This window comes from Pollicipes pollicipes, unplaced genomic scaffold (genome assembly GCF_011947565.3).
Source record: "Pollicipes pollicipes isolate AB1234 unplaced genomic scaffold, Ppol_2.1 Scaffold_7231;HRSCAF=8579_pilon_pilon_pilon, whole genome shotgun sequence".
NCBI classification, from domain to species: Eukaryota; Metazoa; Arthropoda; class Thecostraca; order Pollicipedomorpha; family Pollicipedidae; genus Pollicipes; species Pollicipes pollicipes.
Genome location: NW_023597034.1, coordinates 28,045,743 through 28,066,417, shown reverse-complemented (window position 1 = coordinate 28,066,417; position 20,675 = coordinate 28,045,743). Strand labels below are relative to the sequence as shown.

Here is a 20,675-nt window from a genome sequence, read left to right as displayed (position 1 = left end):
GTGGATTTTCAGGACTCAAGCTGTTAAGTGCGTTTGCGAGGAGTGTTATTCGCATAGATAAGACAGCAGTGATAGCCTTATTTCTCGGAGAAGAACCAGGAGAATGAAGATATCGATGGGTCGATGCATCAGCAACATGCCTTTATCGAAGCAATGACAGAAGTGAATTCACTTCAGTTTTGTTCAATTCGTCGGTTGAATCTTCAGTACTTTGTGGAAAGGGTCTTTCTTCATGTTATGAGGCAATGGTTGAAGGCTTTATCTGGCTGTATCCGTGACCCCCCTTTATCGAGAGGATGCTGGTATTTATAAAAAAGTAACGATTTCGGACAGCTGGGGCGCCAACGTCGCACAGCTTGTTTCGTCTGCAGTCAGAAGACGAAAAAATGGCAGATCTACATTTTGGCTCAAAATATCGCTTCAAGTGGTTACATCGCATGACCAAGATAGTTGGGCATTGGATGCTATCTATGTAGTTAGAAAGATAATCCCTAGATAAGCCTAGGCCATGGGCGTTGTCTTCTGGACGCACACCCTCTTAAATCAGGCCCCAGGTGGAGCGCGTGTAAAACTTGGCTCATTCGCGACCAGCGTGACAAAGGTGAGCAACGGACGATAGCTGGTGAATGTGACCAAAAGTGCGCCCCTCAGTGGTGACCAGTGGGTGATAGCCGGTGAAGGTGACCATAGGTGCGTCACTCACGGGGTGACCAGTGGGTGATAGCCAGTGAAGGCGACCAAAGATACGCCCCTCAGCAGCGAACAAAACAACCGGAAACCCCGTGTTTTAGGTGGCAAAAGCGATCGACCCCCATTCACTGTCCTGAGCGTTCGCCTCGAGGCACGATGTCTTGGCCTTGCTGATTCGGACATCATGTCCAGAACGAACGGCGCTTCGAGTAGCTATACAGTTGAGCAAACAACACGACTGTGTTCTCTAGTCAGTCGTTTTGTGAAACAGATGATTCCGTACTCATACGAGTCAGCGATGGAAGCAGACGAGATCCGTTGCGATTAAATGGATCGGTGACAATATGTTCCGATATATTATGTATGACGATCACAATACTTAGTTTGTCAGAACCTACCCCGATTCGTGCGGTCACAGCTTAACAACATTTAAAAAAGGACATGTCAGCGGTCTTGCAGACGCCACTATTAATCTCAGAAACTAGCGAAGGCCATAGCACTGGATTCCAGGTGAAATGCCCCTTGGCATGGTGATCAAGCGATGTTATGGATTTAACCAGTGCGCAAAAGCAGGCAAAAGTGCAAACAGCCAAACTTTGCGGCTCTACTACAGCCGCAAAGCCTAATAATGGGTCCACCCAAGCACGGAAGCAATGCTCGCTGGCGCGGTTACTACAATTCGAATGAGCACCCGCGTCCTCCTGAAATGTGCACGATTCGCTGATCCTTCTGCAGTCTTCGTAAGGATCGCATTAGACGTGGATTGCATTAGAGCGCATTAGGTGTCAAGCTTCCACTGTATGGGATACATCGCACACTATTGTCTTACTTCCACCTCGTGTAGCACAGCTGAAAAAATTGCCACACTGAGCTCCTAGTTCATCACAATGTATGCTTTCACACATTTCACTTGAATAGGTAAAAACTCGCCGTTTCTGCAGAAAATTCTGGATTCGGCAGAAGCTCCTCTTTTCATCCCAATTAAGGCCAAAACGGGCCCTTTCTCTTTCGTCCCCTCAGCTCGCTGTGGTGAAATGCACTCGCCCGGCGTGTCCTCCCCACATTTTGACACTCCCCGACCTTGAGCCTGCATCGCGCGTTGTGGCCGTTTTTGTTTTTGTATATTGCCTTCCCCGCACGTCGAGCCTTCCGTCACTGCAGCACGATGTTGACGTCCCCAACCTCGTGCGACTCGTAGGTGATGGTGCCGTCAGGCGAGAGCTCATCACCGCCACCCAAGTCGGCGGCCACGCGAGACGTCAGGTCCACCGTCTCGACGCGCAGGCCCAGGAAGCCCCCGTAGCCCGGCCGGCCCTTGTGGTACAAGCCGAGGCCCGTCAGCCAGACGGGCGGCCGCGGTGCCACCGGTTGGCTGTCCAGGAACGGCAGCGTCGTCTGCGCCGCGTCACGCGCCGCCGAGCTGGCGCCGAACTGAACGAACGTGTCGGGCGCGCTGTCGGGCCAGCTGGGTGCGCCCGTCCGCGTCGGCACGTCCGGGTCGCGGCCCAGCGACAGCTCAGCGCGCGGGGTGCGCAGTGCCGACGGCGTGTTGTCGTTGGAGATCCAGTAGGCGCGGGAGACACTCAGCTGGGCCGTGCGAGCCGCAATCGGGGTCACCTGAGCGGGCGACACCGTGAGTCGGGCGGCGACCTCATACAGAAAGTCCTACCAGCCGCGACATGGATGGCCGTCGTGTTGCAACCTGCGGGGTCCGGAAACGCGCAGGACACAACACGGAGAAGCCACTGAGAAAACATGCCAGCCACGTGCTCACTGCGACACTTCTTTCCGCGTTAAAAGAGACTAAAATGATACATGGTGACAATAACACTTTGATTCTGAGGCTTGTAACCGGAAATGGTGGCACATCATCGTCAGCTTTTTCCGCCCGACGATAAAAGCACAAAACGCTGACCATTCCGGTCTGTAACCTGTAAGACCTGCCTCAGCTGGGCCAATCATTGACCATCACTCATTCATTCCATCGATGATCAACCAGAACGCTTACTCCTGCCCACAGGCCAAGCAGGCAACCAGACGCGTTTAAGCCACATGCGTGACAACTCGTACCTGGACTTCCAGATTGAGATGTTCGCCCAGCTTCCTGAACGTGACTCCGGTGATCACGTGACCATCGGGGGCGCGGAGGTCGTCCAAGTCAATGCTGCGTCTCGCCCAGCTCAGCTTCAGATAGTCGCGATTGGGGATGTCCCTGATGGAAGGCAGCAGCGTGTCAAAACTTACCGAAAGCGATCCGCTTACAACAGCTAAACAAACGCTGGTGACACAGCCAGCCATTACTGTTATGTTTATACGAAACGCGGTGTACCTTGCCACGGTCATGTTTTGGAGCGCCAGGGCTGCACTGGCCAAGTTGGAGCGCAGGGCCTTTATTTCTGGGCTCTGAAAATCTCCATTCACCCAAAAAATGTCATCATTATTGTCTTCCTCTTCGATGAATCCCTTGGCTCCGCGTTGTTCCACGAAGTTCTTGTTGACAAATCGCGTTCATTTGATCTCGATAATATTGGGTCGGGTTTCATCGAAGCCCTGTCTAATGGTGCCTATGTACTAATGGTGACCGCTGTACAATGTCTTGGAACTCATCAGAAGCGAAACGCATTGCAGCAACTGGAACACCATCGCGGCAGGGGTGTAATTTCTCATTTGATTGGGGGAGCTGAAGCCCCCTCACTTTGCGAAGTGGGCAAAGTTCCGTGACAAACATGTTTGATGGCATATTCTGGGGTAGCTCGGGTCATTTTTCACCGTTTAGCTCCAACTCGTTAAGTGAAATTACGCCTTTGCATGGCAACACAGTATTTATTTAAGTGGTTCTAAGTATAGTTGGACATTTGTCAATTTTCCTTAATAAAACAAACACGAACAAGCTATAGGTGAACGAACAGCTAGACACCCGACAGCCAAATTGCGAATAAACAAACACGAAAAAACACGTTTTTGTTGATTTCAGAGTGCACTGGTAAAGCTTAAATCGCCTTTAAATATCATACAACTTTCACTTGCCAAACACGTGAAGAACATTTTTGACAATTAGGTCACAAAGTCGCGTCATAAGTTTTATTAAGTGAGATTCCGGGATAGCAAAATCTTTCTTGGTTTATTCCAAGTTCAATGATATAGGGGTCAACGTGGTTTGACCAATTGTTTATTAATGACACACTGACAAAAAAGGGCGGTCAATGTGACCTATGAAAATTGCCAGAGCGTACATCTCGACATGCGTTGCTCTGATTTTTTTTTCACTGCCACACCTGGCTTCTGCGTCTATGATAACCAGAGGAGCTGATTCGCATGCGATTAAAAGTACGAGGGTTTCAAACGGGGTTGTTGACTCAAAATTGGCCCCATTGGCTCGAAAATAACGGTTTGATGATTCTTGGTTGTCTAATGATGGACTTTGCCACCCACGTTTGAAGGAGTGACCTTAATCTGTTGGCAAGCAGAAGGCGGACTTCTGCTTGCAGGCACCTGAAGTTTTACCAGCGCCTTCTAAATAGGAAAACGAAAAGATGGCTTTCGACCGTCAAACATAATTTCCAAGCTTCACAAAGTTGGCTGTAGCTGTATAAGTAGCAAAACTGACTGACTGACGGAACTAACACATAACATGCTGCATGGCTCGAACAATATTACTCGCTCTGTTACAGAGTTTAACGCGGGTGTCGATTTGTATTCTTTTTTGAGGGCCCTGCCCCCCCCCGCAATGTTGAGCTGCCCCCCCCCCCCAATGTTGACTGGAATACTACAAAAACGTGGGTAAAAGATGATCATGACACAAAGGCTATCTTCGTGGATCTTTCTGCGTCGTGGCGTGTAGTACCTCTCATAACAAAAAGTCGCGGTTGCTCTTACCACAAGATACAAATCGTAACAGCTGAGCGGATAAACGATGCAATAAATTTCACATACCTAAAGCCACAAGACACGCAATGGTCTGTGAGGCTAAAGTGAAAAGCTTTGCAATATGGGGATGGCCCCGCCCTCGTCCCCCACAACCAAAATGCGTGCCGTTTCTCATGACCGTCATGGAAGAGCGCCATCGGCGCCCTAAGGTGACCTCTTAGGGGGTACCTTCACGTGCCGATCAGAAGGGACGCGTGCGATCAGTGCCTGTTCCCTGGATCCAGCCCTACATGACTTATACTGCTTAAATTAAAGACTTATCAATTATACAAATATTGAAAACGTATAATGTATGCTTAACAACATATACTGCGTTTAATCAAAACAAAGTGGGCTAAATCCGGTGAGAAAAATGGGGAGGAGGGTAGGTTGTCGGACCTTCGGTTCGCCCCCCCCCCCCAATACTTTACAAAAATTGACACTCCCGGAGTTGGATGTGTAGCAAATACTTCAATCATAGCAAACTTTAAGGTCATGGCCACAAGTCATTAATGGGATCACATTTGATGCACGCGCACTCGGCACACTCGGTCGCGTCGATTACTACTAGAAAATCAAGGATCCCAAACAAAATACACAAAGGGCTGACCTCAGTGGGGGCACGCCAACACTGACCTGTCGATGTCAATAAGCTTGGAGATTGGCTTCCATTCCACGGAAGAAGCATTGACGAAGCCAAACTGGTTCGCTGTCCCCTGCTCAATCTGGATGTAGAAGACTCGGTCCTTCTTCACGAACCTACATTGGAGAACATCAAGTAACTTTTGTGTACGAAGGTAGCAGAAAAGCACATGTCCAAGGCAGTATGATCTCAACGTGTCTACGTAGGTCAACTGCGTCGTGTCCCACGTCAAACAACTGTCAGGCAACTGTGTTGTAAGTTTTCCTCTTGTTCTATCCACAGCAGTGCGGCATGTCTGCGGTCAATCTTCTCCACAGTCGCTTACAGGGACTGCTCCACATTTGAAGACATTGAGACAAGCATCAGATGTGAATGAAAAAATCGTAACTAGTAATATGTTTAAGTGAAAAACACTACTCTAAACAACAAAACTTCACCGATTAGTTCATGCGGTCTTAAATACATCACATAAAGAAATAATTGTATATTATATTCGTTGTGATAAATATCGACGACCGGTGGCAATCATTTTCCGTCCTATTTTTCGGTAATGGTAATCAAACCTTTTCGGTTTAGCCGTTTGTGTTTCGGAAAGCCCACAACAGCACCGCATATTGGGCACTAAGACCCGAGACCCTGAACTTCAGGATCCGTGTGGGTTTCGAGCAATGTTCGACGTGCCTGATATTCGCGGCAAGTAATTTTCCAACCTAGCATTCGGTGTGGGTTATCGTAACCTTTCGGTCTGGCCGTCGTGTTTTACGCAGCCCAAAGCGTCGTCCGCGCATCCAGTATTTATATGAGAGAGCTTGGATTATTTATCATTCTGACATTTTTTAGTGACAATGCCTGCACAGGTTATGAAAAGTTTCCGGCTTCACTTGTCTTGGCCCCTAAAATGTAAAACGCTGTTTACCATTCCCTGGTCTTGATCATTCGCAATCCTACGCACAGCTCTTCGAACGCCGAGTATTCCTACCATATCCAATGCTCGCTTGGTAATGTTCAACCAGTACCTGGTAGTATATGGATGGTCGAGAGCTGTCTATTGAGAACACTATTGTTATTAAGAACACTTACACCTATATGTCCATGACTGTCAGTCACAGGTCAACGTGCTATTCATCGTACAGCAGCCAGGTACCTAGATAGCATACCCTAGTTAGATAGCCTTCCCAGGTACCATGTACATATATGATAGACGTCACAAAACCAGCTTTCATTTGTGTGCTAACGAGGCTCAGATGGCAACACAAATGACGTCACAGAGACCAAACAAATCGCAATAGCTTGAGCACAATAAGTACAGCTCGATATTTCTTTCTTTCCACCGATTAAATATACATGTATATACATTTATATAAATATATATATATATATATATATATATATATATATATATATCCCCAATATCGTCTTTCAAATCCCCAGTGAAAGGCGGGCGTGCGCGGCTGCCCTAGACCACGGCTCACCTGACCCCGGTCAACACTTTGTTCTGGGCGACGTCGGCCACCACTGGCTGCAGACTGAAGTACCGCTCCGAGTTGGTGGGGTCGTCACACAGGCAGAAGCAGTACGAGCAGTGCCAGAACAGGTTGCGCCACCAGCTGTCCACCTGGTGGCAGGTAGATGAGCTACACGTGACTCAACTACGCTCGGTTCGCGCTGACATACTCCACACCTGCATATCAGAATAACATCTACGCCGCTAGCATTTCACTGTTCTGCACGCCCTGCCCAATTGGAAATCCTGTCGGCGGTATAACTATCAACGCCACCCAGCACGGTCGGAGCGGAACGCGGAACAGCGGTCACACAGGACACCGTGAGTCACACAGGACACCGTGAGTCACACAGGACACCGTGAGTCACTTTCAGGCCACAGTTGCGTTATCTCTTCTGCCGCACATAACTCCTGAGAGCAACGCCTCGACAAAAGTCTGTCTGTGCGGTGTGCGAGGTTGGCAGCCCTTCTGACCCATGACACATTCACTCTGTTCATACCACGCAGCTGAATAGACAGGCTGACCTCACTTTCGTGCTTGCACGCACACTTTTCGTGTGCGTGCACCGTATAAAGGCGTGGGCAGCCACCATATCACCTTTGTCTACATCATTCGCATCATTTCAGACGCACTCCTGCCGGTCAGTACGCCTTCGTCTTCCCCCGGCTGCCCGAGCGGTCACCTTGCGTGAGTCGGAGCAGCGGCCGACGCGGCCCAGCTTCTGGCCGTTCTCGAACTCGATCCAGTCGTAGCGGCGGTGGGCGCCGTCCTTGCCGTCAGCGAAGCACACGGTCGAGTCGGCGTTGTAGAAGTGACAGTCATGCACGCGCCCCTGGCACTGGCGCTGATGTCCGCAAATCATGAAGTTCCGCTTCTGCGTGAGGCACGAACAGAGGAGGGGAGCGAGTGAGGCAAGGACGAGGTGACGCGGCGGCTAAGACCTCAACACCTGGACTAGCGCTCGTAGGAGAAGTAGATGGCGAACTTAATAAAACGCCCTTGGGGTAAGCTGAGAATATCATTCTTGCCGTATTGACTGATGACTGAATGTTGGCCTTCACGAAAAAATGGCGCAAGCCAAAAACAAACTTTTCCGGTAAACTCTGTGGAGAGAGGCGAGAGATTCAGGGTGAACTGGGCCCGCAGGCTTCGGAAAATTAACAGGGCCCAATAAGCATTGTCAGGGAATAAATGATCAAAATGGATGACGGTCCAGGGGCAACAAGAATCCCCTAAGTTGATGAACAGACAGGTAGGTTGGTTTCTTCTCCCCATTCAACTCGCATACGGCCACTGTAATATTGCCAAAAAGCTGAAGACATTGTCCTCTAACCCATTTAGCCCCGGCACTCCTGATGGAGACTAGGAGTATATCTCCCCATCTAAGGAGACATTGCCTCCCCCAACTTGGGATAGATCGCCTCTCCCAACTTGGGATAGATCGCCTCCCCCAACTTGGGAGAGATTGCCTCCCCCAACTTGGGAGAGATCCCTCCCGTAACTCGGGCTTACATCGCACTCATATATCACTGGCATGAGATGCATAAAACTTGGCATCACTCGATCAGGTCACGCAACGCGCATGACAATAAATGGCAGGCAGTGAAAACAGGGGAAACGATAAACGTCCCAAAAGACAGCGGGCAGCAGGCAAGCTAACGACGCAGGCACTACTGCAATCGGGTTCGGCGGGCACTGAACGTCACTGGCATGTCTGCAGATTTGCACACCTGTGTAATACAGCCAACAGTCGCTGTACTAGCCATATCTGTGTAGCATATCTAATTGATGAAGCATCAGCACTCTCCAGGCGCCATCCGAAGCACGCTGGCGCCGGTGCAAGTGTTTGAGCTCACCTCGATGCAGCATGTGCTTCGATATGACGCACTGAAGTAAATTATTTAAGTTACGTGCTCTCCTCACTGACGCATGCAGTTACAGGCAACCCGATCGCTACAACTAACTCCATTGCGCAGCTCCATATCAGCGCATCAGACGATCCGAGTCCACGAACACAGACAGGCCGTATCACCAACCCCAAAGCACTAGCTCGGTCGGATGCGCACCCACCACCACACTATTGCACAGGGCACAACATATTGACACTAGTTTTGCCGCAAAGTGCTTTGCACTACGGTACGTGTAAATCTTGTCATGTATGCATAGGAGAGCATGCGTGGAATCTGAGATGTGACTTCGACAATTGATTTGGGGGCGCAGCAGATAAGGCTGACCTAACACGCGCTCGGGTGGGGGGTCAAATTGACCCCTCACCCGAAGGTTTTTCCAGAATGGTTTCCGAACGGCGCGGTGTAGCCGCGCCAAAATTTGCATAGCTGTAGGCGATTGAATAGCAGATCGTTTGACATAAAAAATTAGGTGTAACTTGTAAGGTCGCTGACCTATGGTAGGTCAACGTCAGGTCATGGTTTCAGCGAAGGCAATTTCTAGGGAATCGTCCAATCTGATACAAAAACGGAGTGATTGACGAAGCCATACATCTCTGAGATGCCTGCTTAGGCACCCAAAATATTGAATGAGCAAATTACGTTGACCTAGGTCAGGTATGAAGGTCAGACCAAGGTCAAAACCAACCTGATTTATTACTCTAGGGCTTGCTGTATGGGATAGTTCGTGGTGCTCATTTCAAATTTATTTACAGCAGGAACCGCACGACCAAAGATGACCCGGGTTGACATTTTGTTTTAGGAACATTCTGCCTAGTGTAATCTTTGTCTCTTATTAAAATGCAAAACTCAGGGCAGTCTTGTGTAATTTTGGTCACCATGACCTTCAAAAGGTCAAACAAGGTCACTGACCTCAAATCGGCCTGTGACCGTTTGCTTAGAAACAGTTGTCTAGGCTCCGAGGCACTTTGGAGACCAACCTGGAATTTTACCTTGTTTGACCTTATTTGACCTGATGGTCATGACCTAAGAGGCTCAAATTTTGACCTAAGTGCGTTCACGTACAGGTAAAGACACCCTGTAAATTCGGTATCTCTAGCTTTCTTAGCTCCTGAGATCTCAGGGGGGTAAATTGATCCCCCACCCGAGCGAAGGGTATGTAGCCGGCCACCCGGGCGCGTGCTATCCTACCCCCAAAACCTGATTTGTCCCCAAATTTTGGTCACTTAAATATATGTTCCCGATGCCAAGGATGACACCAAACTTGGCCAATAAAGTCTTATTTTACCGAAGAATAATAGTCACAACAAATGATATACACCGTCACAACAACCGGCACAGTAAATAATAATGACGGCCCGGCATCATTACCGGAAATAGGTCCCGACAATCTTCACGGAAGGTGGTCAGAGGCGCAAAAAAGTTTTATGCAGAATGAAGTGGCCTGACGCGTGCTCATTCAAATCCGACAAAAGTATGCACGCGACACGTTTTTCGTGGAGAAGGGACATTTTTCGTGTTGAAACCCCCTAGTGTATAAGAAACTACATTCCTGGACCCCCGTACCAACATTGTGATATGTAATAATATATACGGAACTGACAGCTGCCAGTTGAAGATCCCGGTAGACCCGGTAGAATAGACCTGGTAGAATAAACAAATATCGAGAACATGCCGTGCTATCTTACGACACATCAACAATTGCGGGCACCTGCAGCGCGCTTACCTAACCACATGCAACGTAAAATATCTTTTCACTCCAGGTGCAAAACATAGAAACAAAAGGTCAAAAATGTTTGAAGATGGGGGCATCATACAAAAACGCGCTTTGTTCTCATACTCTCAAGTTAGCCATTTTATGTCTTTCATGGCGTTATTAGTGTTAGAGCGTATCATGAAAGAAATAAGCGTTCTGTCACCATTTGGTGCATCTGACCGGATGCCTTTCAGACGAAGCCGACAGGTACATGACCTGGTCTCATGCGTAGTGTATAATGTACCTCTGCCCAGCCTCACCACTACGCCAGTATGTCTACTACCAAGACACGTTTGCCAGCCCACACCGCCTGTGCACGCGCCACGTGTCGCGATCGTCTGCTTGCCTGCTGCACCGTGACGTTGGCGGCAGTGGCGTTACCAACCATGTAGCAGCCCTCGTGCCTCGCACGCTTGTAGTAGGCGCAGTTGTTGTTGCAGGTGCCGTCGCGGTTGAGGTCCACCTCGTTCTCCATGTAGCCCTGGAGCAGCTCGGTGACCTGCTCGAAGGTTGTGCCCTCCACGTGGGTAGCGGGGTCGCAGCGCCAATACACGTTCGACAGGTCCTTGATGACCGTCTGCGCCTCGGCCGCCACGTCGAAGGAGATGCGGTCGTAGGTATCCGACGTGAGGCGCGACTCCACCGTGAACAGGCCTGCACGCGGGGAGAACAGACTGACAAGTTGAAGCCAGGGTGGACGTCGAAGCACCCTCAGCATCACAGGTGGAATAATGCGGAACCATTCTAGGAAGAATGGTCCACATACTGGGTAGGAAGACCAAAGACGTAATGTCCGTAGTCAGTCATTGATGCAAGCACAAAGCGGGGACGAGCTCACCAGGTGGAGGCAAGAATAAAAGGGACGTGGAACTTTTTCTGGGGCTTGGGACAGGCAGAACATTCCTGTTTAGAACAATGATATGAATACACCACTTAATCCTCCTCGACGACCGATATCATTCGTGCCATGGCATTTGGTGAATAGTTTTCGCATGTTGCAGAAAATCGCAGTCGAGCCAAAGATGTTTCGAAAAAACAGAAAACGCAACGCGGCCCTCTTTTCACACCAAGCGAATGGAGCTAAGATGACCCTTCCACAGTAGTCATTCCACACATACAGCCTTTCGGCCCGAGGCAAACGCCGAGGATAGCGAGCTGATAGGGAGGCAGAAGACGGGCGGACGAACGGCGGTGACGGGGGAGGAAGAAGTTGTTTTTCGCCTGTCTCACAGTCGAAAATCAACACCTTCAAGAGCAGACGCAGTCAATTATTACGGACGAACGTGCTGGCAAGTTCGAGGAAGATACGCAGATCGTCTTCACATGTTGCTTACCTTTGTCATATAGACGAAGCAGCATATACGAGAACTGGATCATAGAGTACCCCTTGGCCAGGGCCAGTGCCACCGTTCCGTAAAGGCCGTATGCCATTTGTTGGGGCGACTGCTTCAGGCCGCAGATCATTGTCTCAGATCCCTAGAGAGAACATGTATGTGATGGCCAACTCAGCGCACGCCTGATTGAATCAAAGAGTATGTCTGAATGCATTGATGCCTTGGCGAACAGCGCAAATTGGGTGAAGAAGACGAAACATGGGTCAGTTCAGTACTCCTTTGCAGATGTATGGGTTCGTAGCATCACACATGTGCACGTACCGACGTGACTCAAAGCAAGACGGCTACAATAGCTGCGGCTACGGCCGCTTCCACACAATGTGACGGAAAGGACGGACGTGGACTTCCGTCTTTTTTGTTGTTTCGACGCGAAGAAGCCTGCGGGGCATGCACAATCGCCTCCTCGTGGCCTTTTTAGTCCACAGATAACACGTCATCAGCGCCTCTTGCTGCTTCTGCTCACCTTGAGCACCTTCTGCAGCTGGCGGAACAGGCCCTGCTTGAAGGCGTACCGCTGATGGCGGGTGTGTGGGGTTGCGTGCATGCCCAGCCCCTTGGCCAGGTGGTACAGGTTCAGCATGGTCGACTGAAGCGATTGTGGGTCATGCGAGACCGCATGCGTCGCGAAGTTATCCAGCGTGTGGCGTTCCACAGTGCTGTTGTGGCGTTGGTAGTAGAGGAAGCGGTCGTAGTTGCTGTAGACACAGACGTCAACACTCGTGACGGTCGGCCTAGGGCAGACATACCGGGGCAGTAGGCTGGGAGAGAGAGTAGAAGAGGGACGGGCATAGGTGACGGAGGAAGAAATACTTGAAAGCCGACTGCGAGGCTGGTAAAAAAGAACCCTTCCGAGGACAGCCGTAATGCTAAGCAACGCCTTCGCTACAATGATTTTTTCTAGTCGAGCATGACGACAATTGGTCGTTTTTTTCGAACCGGGCGCAACCACAGATACTGTATCTCAGGAAATTTAACAATTCAAACGATTTAAACAGCGATTGGTGACGTGAGACGCATTACACTTTGCAGACCATCTGCGATCACAACTCGCAGAAACGGCTGCATATACATTCGCGAACGATGAGGCAAAATGAAGCCCACAGACACGCAAAGCGCACTTCAAAACAAATAAAAAAGGAACCTGTCAGGGACCTCATTAGCAGCTGACGTCTGCAGACTCGACAGCAGACTCTGTGGTCTTGATGTGTTGTGGACTAGAGAGGAATCGCTTTTGAGGTTTTTACGGGGTACGTTCACATTGCCCGCAGTTTATAATATGTACAGGCCATAAAGCTCGCGGTTCTCCACATCCATAACTAATAATGTCCATAGTTCACAACGCCCACAAGTTTGCTTGCGTCCGCCAGATTGAGCAGTTTTGCCCTTGTGCAGAAGGGAAGGCGCTAAGCGCCGTCGAGCCATTTTCCCCAATTTGGTACACAGTTCAGCACTATTGTTGGGAAGTGAATCATCCGCGGCTTCGCGAAGCCCGATTCTGAATAAGCCCGTCTGGGAAGAGACCGGCCCTGCATAACAGGCCTGAAACAAAATCAACCGCAATTAACCCGAGTTTGCATATGGCGGATTGCAGCTAACCCTAGAGCAACAAGATAAACCTTGCACGAAGCTGACAGCCGTGTCCACGGCTGTATGGAGGAAGTCGCCTGGCAGGCGTTGCAGGGCAAAACTGACGTGCAAGAAGAGCATGATGGTACGGATCTGGAGCGGCGCAGGAGGGGGGGGGGGGGGGGGGGGAGGGCAGAAACGGCAAGAGTATGTTTTGCTCCCAATATTTTTGGAGGCCCCTTTTGCCCAAGCAAAGGATTTGCATCTTACGCGGATTACCCAAATTCCGATCGAAGAGGCTCCCACCACTGAGCAAGAAGGTACTAGTAGATCCGGCTCCGAAGACTCTTCCCACATCAAGAGAGCCGATTTCTGGATCATGAGACAGCCCTTATGAATTAGGAAGCCCAAGCTCTAGTTCAGGAGGCCCAACTGTGTGTTAAGGATTCTGTGTTACGGGCTCAGAAGACAACCGTTATGAGCCAGGCAGCCCCATTGTGAACTAGGAGGTCACCGTTGTAAAAAGGGGGTACCCGTTATGAACTAGGAGGCCCCATCACGGACTAAAAGGCCCCGTTATAAACTAGGAGGCGCCTGCTATGAACCAAGAGGCCTCCGTCTTTAAGAAGGAGCCCCATTAGGAACTAAGAGGAACCCGGTGTGCGCTAGGAGGCCCCGTTTGAATTGGGGGGCTCGGTTTTGAAAAATGAGGCCCTCATTACGGAACTGGATGTCTCGTTATGAACTGGAAGGCTCCTTTACTAACTTAACTAACTTCAATACACGTGAATATTTGTTGTATGGATGGTAAGTGCCGCCATCGTATAGATGCTGGCACATACACCTAGTTGTCAAGCCTTCATTTCATTTCAGTTTCACTGATATCACTAGCTAATTGAGTTAGCTCAGTGGTAGTGTCAAATTTCACATATCTTCCAAAATGACGCCCTTATGCGTGTGCAGGTGAAAAGTGATCATACAGACACTGCGTTTACCTTATCTCTGGTTCATTTGACGGCTATGGGACTGTTAATGCGCAGCGTGATCTATATTTTTGCAAGGTAATATTAGGTCAGGTCACGATACTTCACGGGGCGTTTACGTTAAGCCCTTCATTTTCGAAGTTGCCATTGGCAAGTAAGCATTGATCGGAATGGGGTTCTCCCGGCTCTGCAGTTATGCGCACCAGTGCGGTGCCACGTGTCACTCGCATGGTTCTCTCAGGACCCGTACCTACAAAATGACTGCAATATTTGCCATGTTATGGCGCGCATCAGGCCAGAAAATTGCATTGCACGCTTAACGAGACTGAGGAAGTTTTCTCTGCTGATGCACATATGGCGAGTTCAATTATTCGAAATGCACGCTTGAAACTAAAAATTCCATACGGTAAGAAATGCATGTTTATGATCAAAATACCTTGGATTAGTGAGCGGAATTCCGCGTACATTTCGAGGAAAGCGGACGGCGGTCTTGCCCGTGCTATTATAGAGTAGAGAACTTCACGGGCAAGATTCCCCTCACTACATCTATCCAGCACCACTGGGGCTGTGCCCACACTAGAGGCCTGCACGGATTACATTTCTGTAACCATATCCACAGGTTCCCCATGGGACTGTGCCCAAACCCGGTCGTTTCCCATCTCTGACAGACATTGCATTTTCACCCGTTACCCACTCGTTCGCATTTTTCACCTGTTAAATCATAAGTCATGGAAAACTTCCAGGAACGTTTACATCCGAACCTATGCTGTTTCGTTTTTGTTGTTGTTTGTGTTTGTTTCTATTTGTACCAGAAGTGCAGATAAAGCTAATTATCTTTACATGAAGCACAAGCAGTACCGTTGTGCAGTACTTCCCGGACAATATAACCGACGTTTCGTAAACGTCTTGCCCATGACAAACCACATGCTTTCCCAAGATGCATGACAAGGGTGCGTTTGGCCGGCAGATAATGTCGCAATTTTTTAGAATGGCGTTCGGCACTACCAACACAGAAAATTATCCCAGATAGTTTTCCGTGCCGAGGGAGAATCCCGGAAAATTTTCAGAGTATGGTCAAGACGGAGAATCCTTTTTCGCTATGCATAGCCATAACCACTAGCTGTGTATGGCGCGTGGGGGACGAGTCTGGGGATAATTTCCAGACCTGCCGAACAAATGGCGCATCTCCGTGCATAATTACCGGTGAGATAATTATTGGTTGAATAAATTGTGAGGCCTGGCGTTGTATAAAACAAGAAAGTTTGGGTGCAAGTCACCCTCACAATAAAATAACAGCCAAGTGCAGTGTATAGCTGTTATACGCTTGCTATAAGCTTGAGTGCAAGTCACCTTCACAATAAAATAACAGTCGAGTGCAGTGTGTAGCCGGTATATCAACGATCCGTCTCACTACTGCTCGACAAAATCAGGCCAAGCTTCCAAAATTTTGGTTCTTGCTCTTGAGTGAATTTCAGTACTATGCTTGCCTAAAGTTATCAAATGTATGTAGTCTGGTTTGCTAGTGTGTCATGTCTGCCATGTGTTTTCTCCTACTAATGCTGTGGTTGTAAAAGTGAAAATAGGGTTTCCTTATAATTGCATTGTGTTTGTTAGTACACCCTGGTTTTTGAATAATTTTACAAGCTAAGGGATGACGAAGAAATACGTCCGTTGGTGGGTTGGCGGGTTGAAAACTTGTGTACCCAATACCTACCCACCATGTTACCCATGTCCATGGGCAGCTTACCTCACACCCACCCGTACCCCATTCCCCATTAATCTTCCTATCCGTGACCCACCCGTTTGTTTGTTGTTTTTTGCAATGCGTAAGATCTACATGATGGAAAATATTCAGGAAAGCCTCCATCCGTCCCGATGACTCGGGTGGTTTGAGTGTCCGACGCTCATTCACTTACCCATTATTTTTCATTCCGATCCGATTTATGAGTTGCGTTTGAGTCGCTTTACGCACCTGCCGCTTTCGTCCGACTGTCAATCAGTCAAAGCAGATCCAAAAAGTCTTATCTATTCTAGAGCCCTTGCTCGTAATTCCCCCCAAATCTGTGCAGACTCAAACGGTTACCCATTTCATGTGGGTACCGACGGGTTTATCCCACCCGTGAAGCCTCCTTTTGTCGCGCACCCTTATTGAGAACTGTCTGCCTTTTTTGATAAGGTATGCTCATGAGAAAACGAGCACCGAGGAATCCAATAAAATGCATGTTACTCGAAAAATGTATCACCTTCTGCAGGATTTGTTCATTTTCATCTAGACGTTTCAAGCCCGGAAACGCCTTGCCTTTATGACAATAACATAAAAATGGATGGTGAATGATTTCTTAATCCCTCAAAAAAAAAAAATACAAGGCTGCGCCACCACTAATAACGTCGGCTGCTGAGTGTTATTTGATTGTTCAACCAGCCATCTCAATAGCAGGTACCAAATTACGCACGACACGTCAACTTTTCAGCTTCTTCCACGCCACTCATGAACCCAGCGATTGGCGGGGAGCATACAAATAAACATAACTCCTAAGACGTTCTCGAACATGGCATGCTTAAAGACAGCAACCTGACAGGTTAGTGTCTTCGCGCAAATTCTTAATCTGTCCGTCAACAGAGACAGAATCAATCGACCCCTTGATATTTTTTTCAGAGCATTTTCTCCCCTCTTTCCTTTCTTTTTGCTTGGCCCAGCTCGATGCACTGATTGGTCTTCGCATGGCGCCCACGTCCGGCTGCAAAATAGCCCCCTCGTCCTAGGAGGACTGGCTACAGGTACCGGAGGCATGGCGTGGGCTAGAACAGGCGCGCTGAGCACTCAGGGATGCCGAATATTGGATATGATAGCCGATCTTGAAGGCTGTATTCCTGATATGAAGCTCGTAACGCAGATGTCATCAAGTCTGATTTAGTCTGGAGAAGGAGTTTGTCTGAAATGGTTCACTGGCAGGCTCTCGTTCAGCAGCATAGGGAGATCTGTGATCAAAGCCGACAGCCGGCTGGTCACTGAGCTAAGATTCCAAGTAGATAGTGTGCAGATCAGTGTGATCGTGATACCTTTACAGCGTCATTACAAGCAAAAGCGGATTAGATGAGATCCGAAGCTCTGACAACAACAACAAAGAACATACATCGGTCAGCTGTTTCGTGATTTGGGCCAACTATTCGGGGCCCAAGACAGACTATGACAAGTGGGGATGAGGACTCCGAAACGAGGTGCCAAACTGGACATGTGTTAAACAAACTCGAGCTTCTGTACAAAACCATGACACCCAGTCATAACTGCAAAAGCTGCGCCAAGGGCATGATCTTTTTTAACGTGTTTCCCTTTCTCACACAGCATAGGTAAAACTTGATTAAGGAGGCTGTCGGTAAAACTGCTTTCTAACACGGAGAGAGATTTTCAAAGACGTGCGAATATCGTGACGCGTAAAGATGAGCAAAAATTCAAACTCACCGGCACTCTTTTGCAAGCACTTATTCGGCATTGTCCGAATGAGGGGGTGCTTTTGCAAAGAAGGCACCTGTAATAAGTCCCGTACTACACAGCCACAAAGAGCCCACGCTACACTCATCCTTCTCGTCCCGTACTACACAGCCACAAAGAGCCAACGCTACACATCATCCTTCTCGTCCCGCACTACACAGCCACGAAGAGCCCACGCTACACATCATCCTTCTCGGCCCGTACTACACAGCCACAAAGAGCCAACGCTACACATCATCCTTCTCGGCCCGCACTACACAGCCACAAAGAGCCCACGCTACACATCATCCTTCTCGGCCCGTACTACACAGCCACAAAGAGCCCACGCTACACATCATCCTTCTCGTCCCGCACTACACAGCCACAAAGAGCCCACGCTACACATCATCCTTCTCGGCCCGTACTACACAGCCACAAAGAGCCCACGCTACACTCATCCTTCTCGTCCCGTACCACACAGCCACAAAGAGCCAACGCTACACATCATCCTTCTCGGCCCGTACTACACAGCCACAAAGAGCCCACGCTACACATCATCCTTCTCGGCCCGTACTACACAGCCACAAAGAGCCCACGCTACACATCATCCTTCTCGGCCCGTACTACACAGCCACAAAGAGCCCACGCTACACATCATCCTTCTCGGCCCGTACTACACAGCCACAAAGAGCCCACGCTACACATCATCCTTCTCGGCCCGTACTACACAGCCACAAAGAGCCCACGCTACACATCATCCTTCCCGTCCAACCATGCCTGCCCGAAACACGCTAATCATGATCTTCCGAATTTGGACAGCTATCTATGCAATCCATCCACTGTGGTCTAGTCAATATACTGCGTACTATCTCCCGTTCACAAAAGATAGTACATAAAAGCACACCCGATGCACACTTCGAAACCCCAGCCCCACACTCATACAGTCAAGACCTCAGTGACCTCACCATTTCCCGTCATGCGCCGCTCACCTGTTGATGGGGCGCAGCAGGTTCTCCATCGTCTCGATCGTCAGCTCCCAGCTGACCTCGTTGGCGATGTTGTTCTGAATGTGGCGCAGCGAGCGCTGCACCGAACGCACACTTTGCTCCAGCGTGCCAATGCGGTCACTGAGCGCGGCGAACTGGTCGAGCAGCTGCGCATCGGTGTCACCCAGTATGTCGCCCAGCGCGCCCAAGTCCGGCAGGCGCACACCCGTCTCATTGGCGAACGTCTTGTCCCAGATCTTGGCGACGAATTCGGTCACACCCAGCGCTGACAGGACGGAGGGGCGGGCGTCAGATGACGGACAGCGGGCTGCGGGGCATGAGATGACGGACAGCGGGCTGGGAGGCGTGAGATGACGGACAGAGGGGCTGGTGGGACACCAGATGACGTACAGCGGGGCTGCCGGGACGTCAGATGACGGACAGCGAGGCTGGTGGGACACCAGATGACGGACAGAGGGGCAGGCTGGGTGTCAGATGGTGAACAGCGGGGCTCGCAAAGCGTCAGATGGCGGACAGGGGGCTGGCCGGACGTCAGATGACGGACAGCGAGGCTGGCGGGAAACCAGATGACTCAGATGGCGAACCGTGGGCTGGCGGGACGTCAGATGACGGACAGCGGGGCTGGAGGGGACGTCGGATGGCGAACAGCGGGCTGGCGGGACGCCAGATGACGAACAGTGGGGCTCGCAGAGCGTCAGATGACGGACAGCGGGGCTGGCCGGACGTCAGATGACGGACAGCGAGGGTGGTTGGACATCAGAGGTATGGTGGAGGGATGTGGCGCACCGCCGCGAGAAATAGGGGGGAGGGGTATGCTGGCAGTCGGACTCAACGGCGGTGAGAGGGGGCGAGAGCTAGTGCCACCGTGGTTGAGGCACGGTAACGGCAATCGAATGAATATAGAGGAACACGGTAAAGGCACGTGAGGAACTTAACGTAGGCATGACGACTACCACGAATTTTTTGAGCTGGCGACGTCGTAGTCAGCGATGTGGCGTTCAAAAGTATTCTAGGCAATTCACATTCACACAAACTCACACATTTTTAGCCATTCACTTGCACTGGCCGACGCAACGCCTGACCACATCCCCAATCAGCGGCAAGCGACGCGATAACCGGCTGAATGACCGACCACTTTCCCCATTCACACGCACAACGCATTTCCACTGACGAACACCATCGCAGACGCCGCACGAGCGCCGACACGACGCTTGCCCGCCGTGCTCGCGGCCCGTTCATGAATACTGCGACGGCCTGCTTACCGGTTCGGATCAGACTGCCGACCTCCAGCACCTCCAGCTGGCCAGACACCGTAGGGCCTGCCACAGCGAGCGCCAGCACCAGCAGCCCAGCCGCACGCATCGTGACGTCTGAAGAGGCCGCCCCCGCCTGCCGACACCCGACCATCGCCATTCTCAGTTGCATACGCGCCGAGCTGAGCACCGTGGGGAGGGGGCCGTCAACAAGTATGGTAGGGCCCGCGGCCGAGCCGCAATAATTGCGGCAACATGGCTGGTGGCGGTGGCCGGTGCAAGGAGTGACACAAGATAAACGCGGCCAACTGGTCCACTCGCTGATGCGAAGTGAAATATTGGGGTGAACGGCATGAAAGGAAAGAAAACGGGACGATGCTGAATCACTGGTTCCATATGTACAGCGACACTAGAGTTAGACAGTGAGATGGGGTGGAAAGGATGGTGGAAAACAAAGGTGATCGTAGGCTGCATGTGTTTGGGATAAAAGGTTGCCAGGACGTTGATATACATTTACATTAACCACGCTGGAAAACCGCAAGGCAAGGGGCCCGTGCAAATATAACAACAATACCAGTGTTACTAACATTCCTCGT

General features: G+C 50.1%; 1 protein-coding gene across 2 annotated transcripts; it reads right to left on the bottom strand.

Annotated features, from left to right (window-relative positions):
* Positions 1 to 1,027: 1,027 nt before the first annotated feature.
* LOC119109513 (uncharacterized) lies at positions 1,028 to 20,212 on the bottom strand. Of its 2 annotated transcripts, none has more exons than XM_037233151.1 (10): positions 20,089 to 20,212; positions 18,809 to 19,091; positions 12,265 to 12,496; positions 11,742 to 11,883; positions 10,754 to 11,061; positions 7,427 to 7,618; positions 6,712 to 6,854; positions 5,233 to 5,355; positions 2,761 to 2,902; positions 1,028 to 2,307 (listed from the first exon to the last, which is right to left on the bottom strand). In XM_037233151.1, exons 1-10 carry the CDS (start codon positions 20,186 to 20,188, stop codon positions 1,843 to 1,845), a joined length of 2,130 nt encoding a protein of 709 aa, XP_037089046.1. In that variant the 5' UTR covers positions 20,189 to 20,212; the 3' UTR covers positions 1,028 to 1,842. The 2 variants fall into 2 exon arrangements, with proteins under 2 accessions (XP_037089046.1, XP_037089047.1); XM_037233152.1 differs by having other exon boundaries at positions 10,793 to 11,061.
* Positions 20,213 to 20,675: the final 463 nt, after the last annotated feature.

Coding starts and splice junctions, on each gene's coding strand:
- LOC119109513 (XM_037233151.1), bottom strand. CDS start 20,188: ATGCGTGCGGCTGGGCTGCTGGTGCTGGCGCTCGCTGTGGCAGGCCCT. Junction 19,092..20,088: donor CGGCAGTCTGATCCGAACCG/GTAAGCAGGCCG, acceptor CCGTCCTGTCAG/CGCTGGGTGTGACCGAATTC. Junction 11,884..12,264: donor AGCTGCAGAAGGTGCTCAAG/GTGAGCAGAAGC, acceptor TGTTCTCTCTAG/GGATCTGAGACAATGATCTG.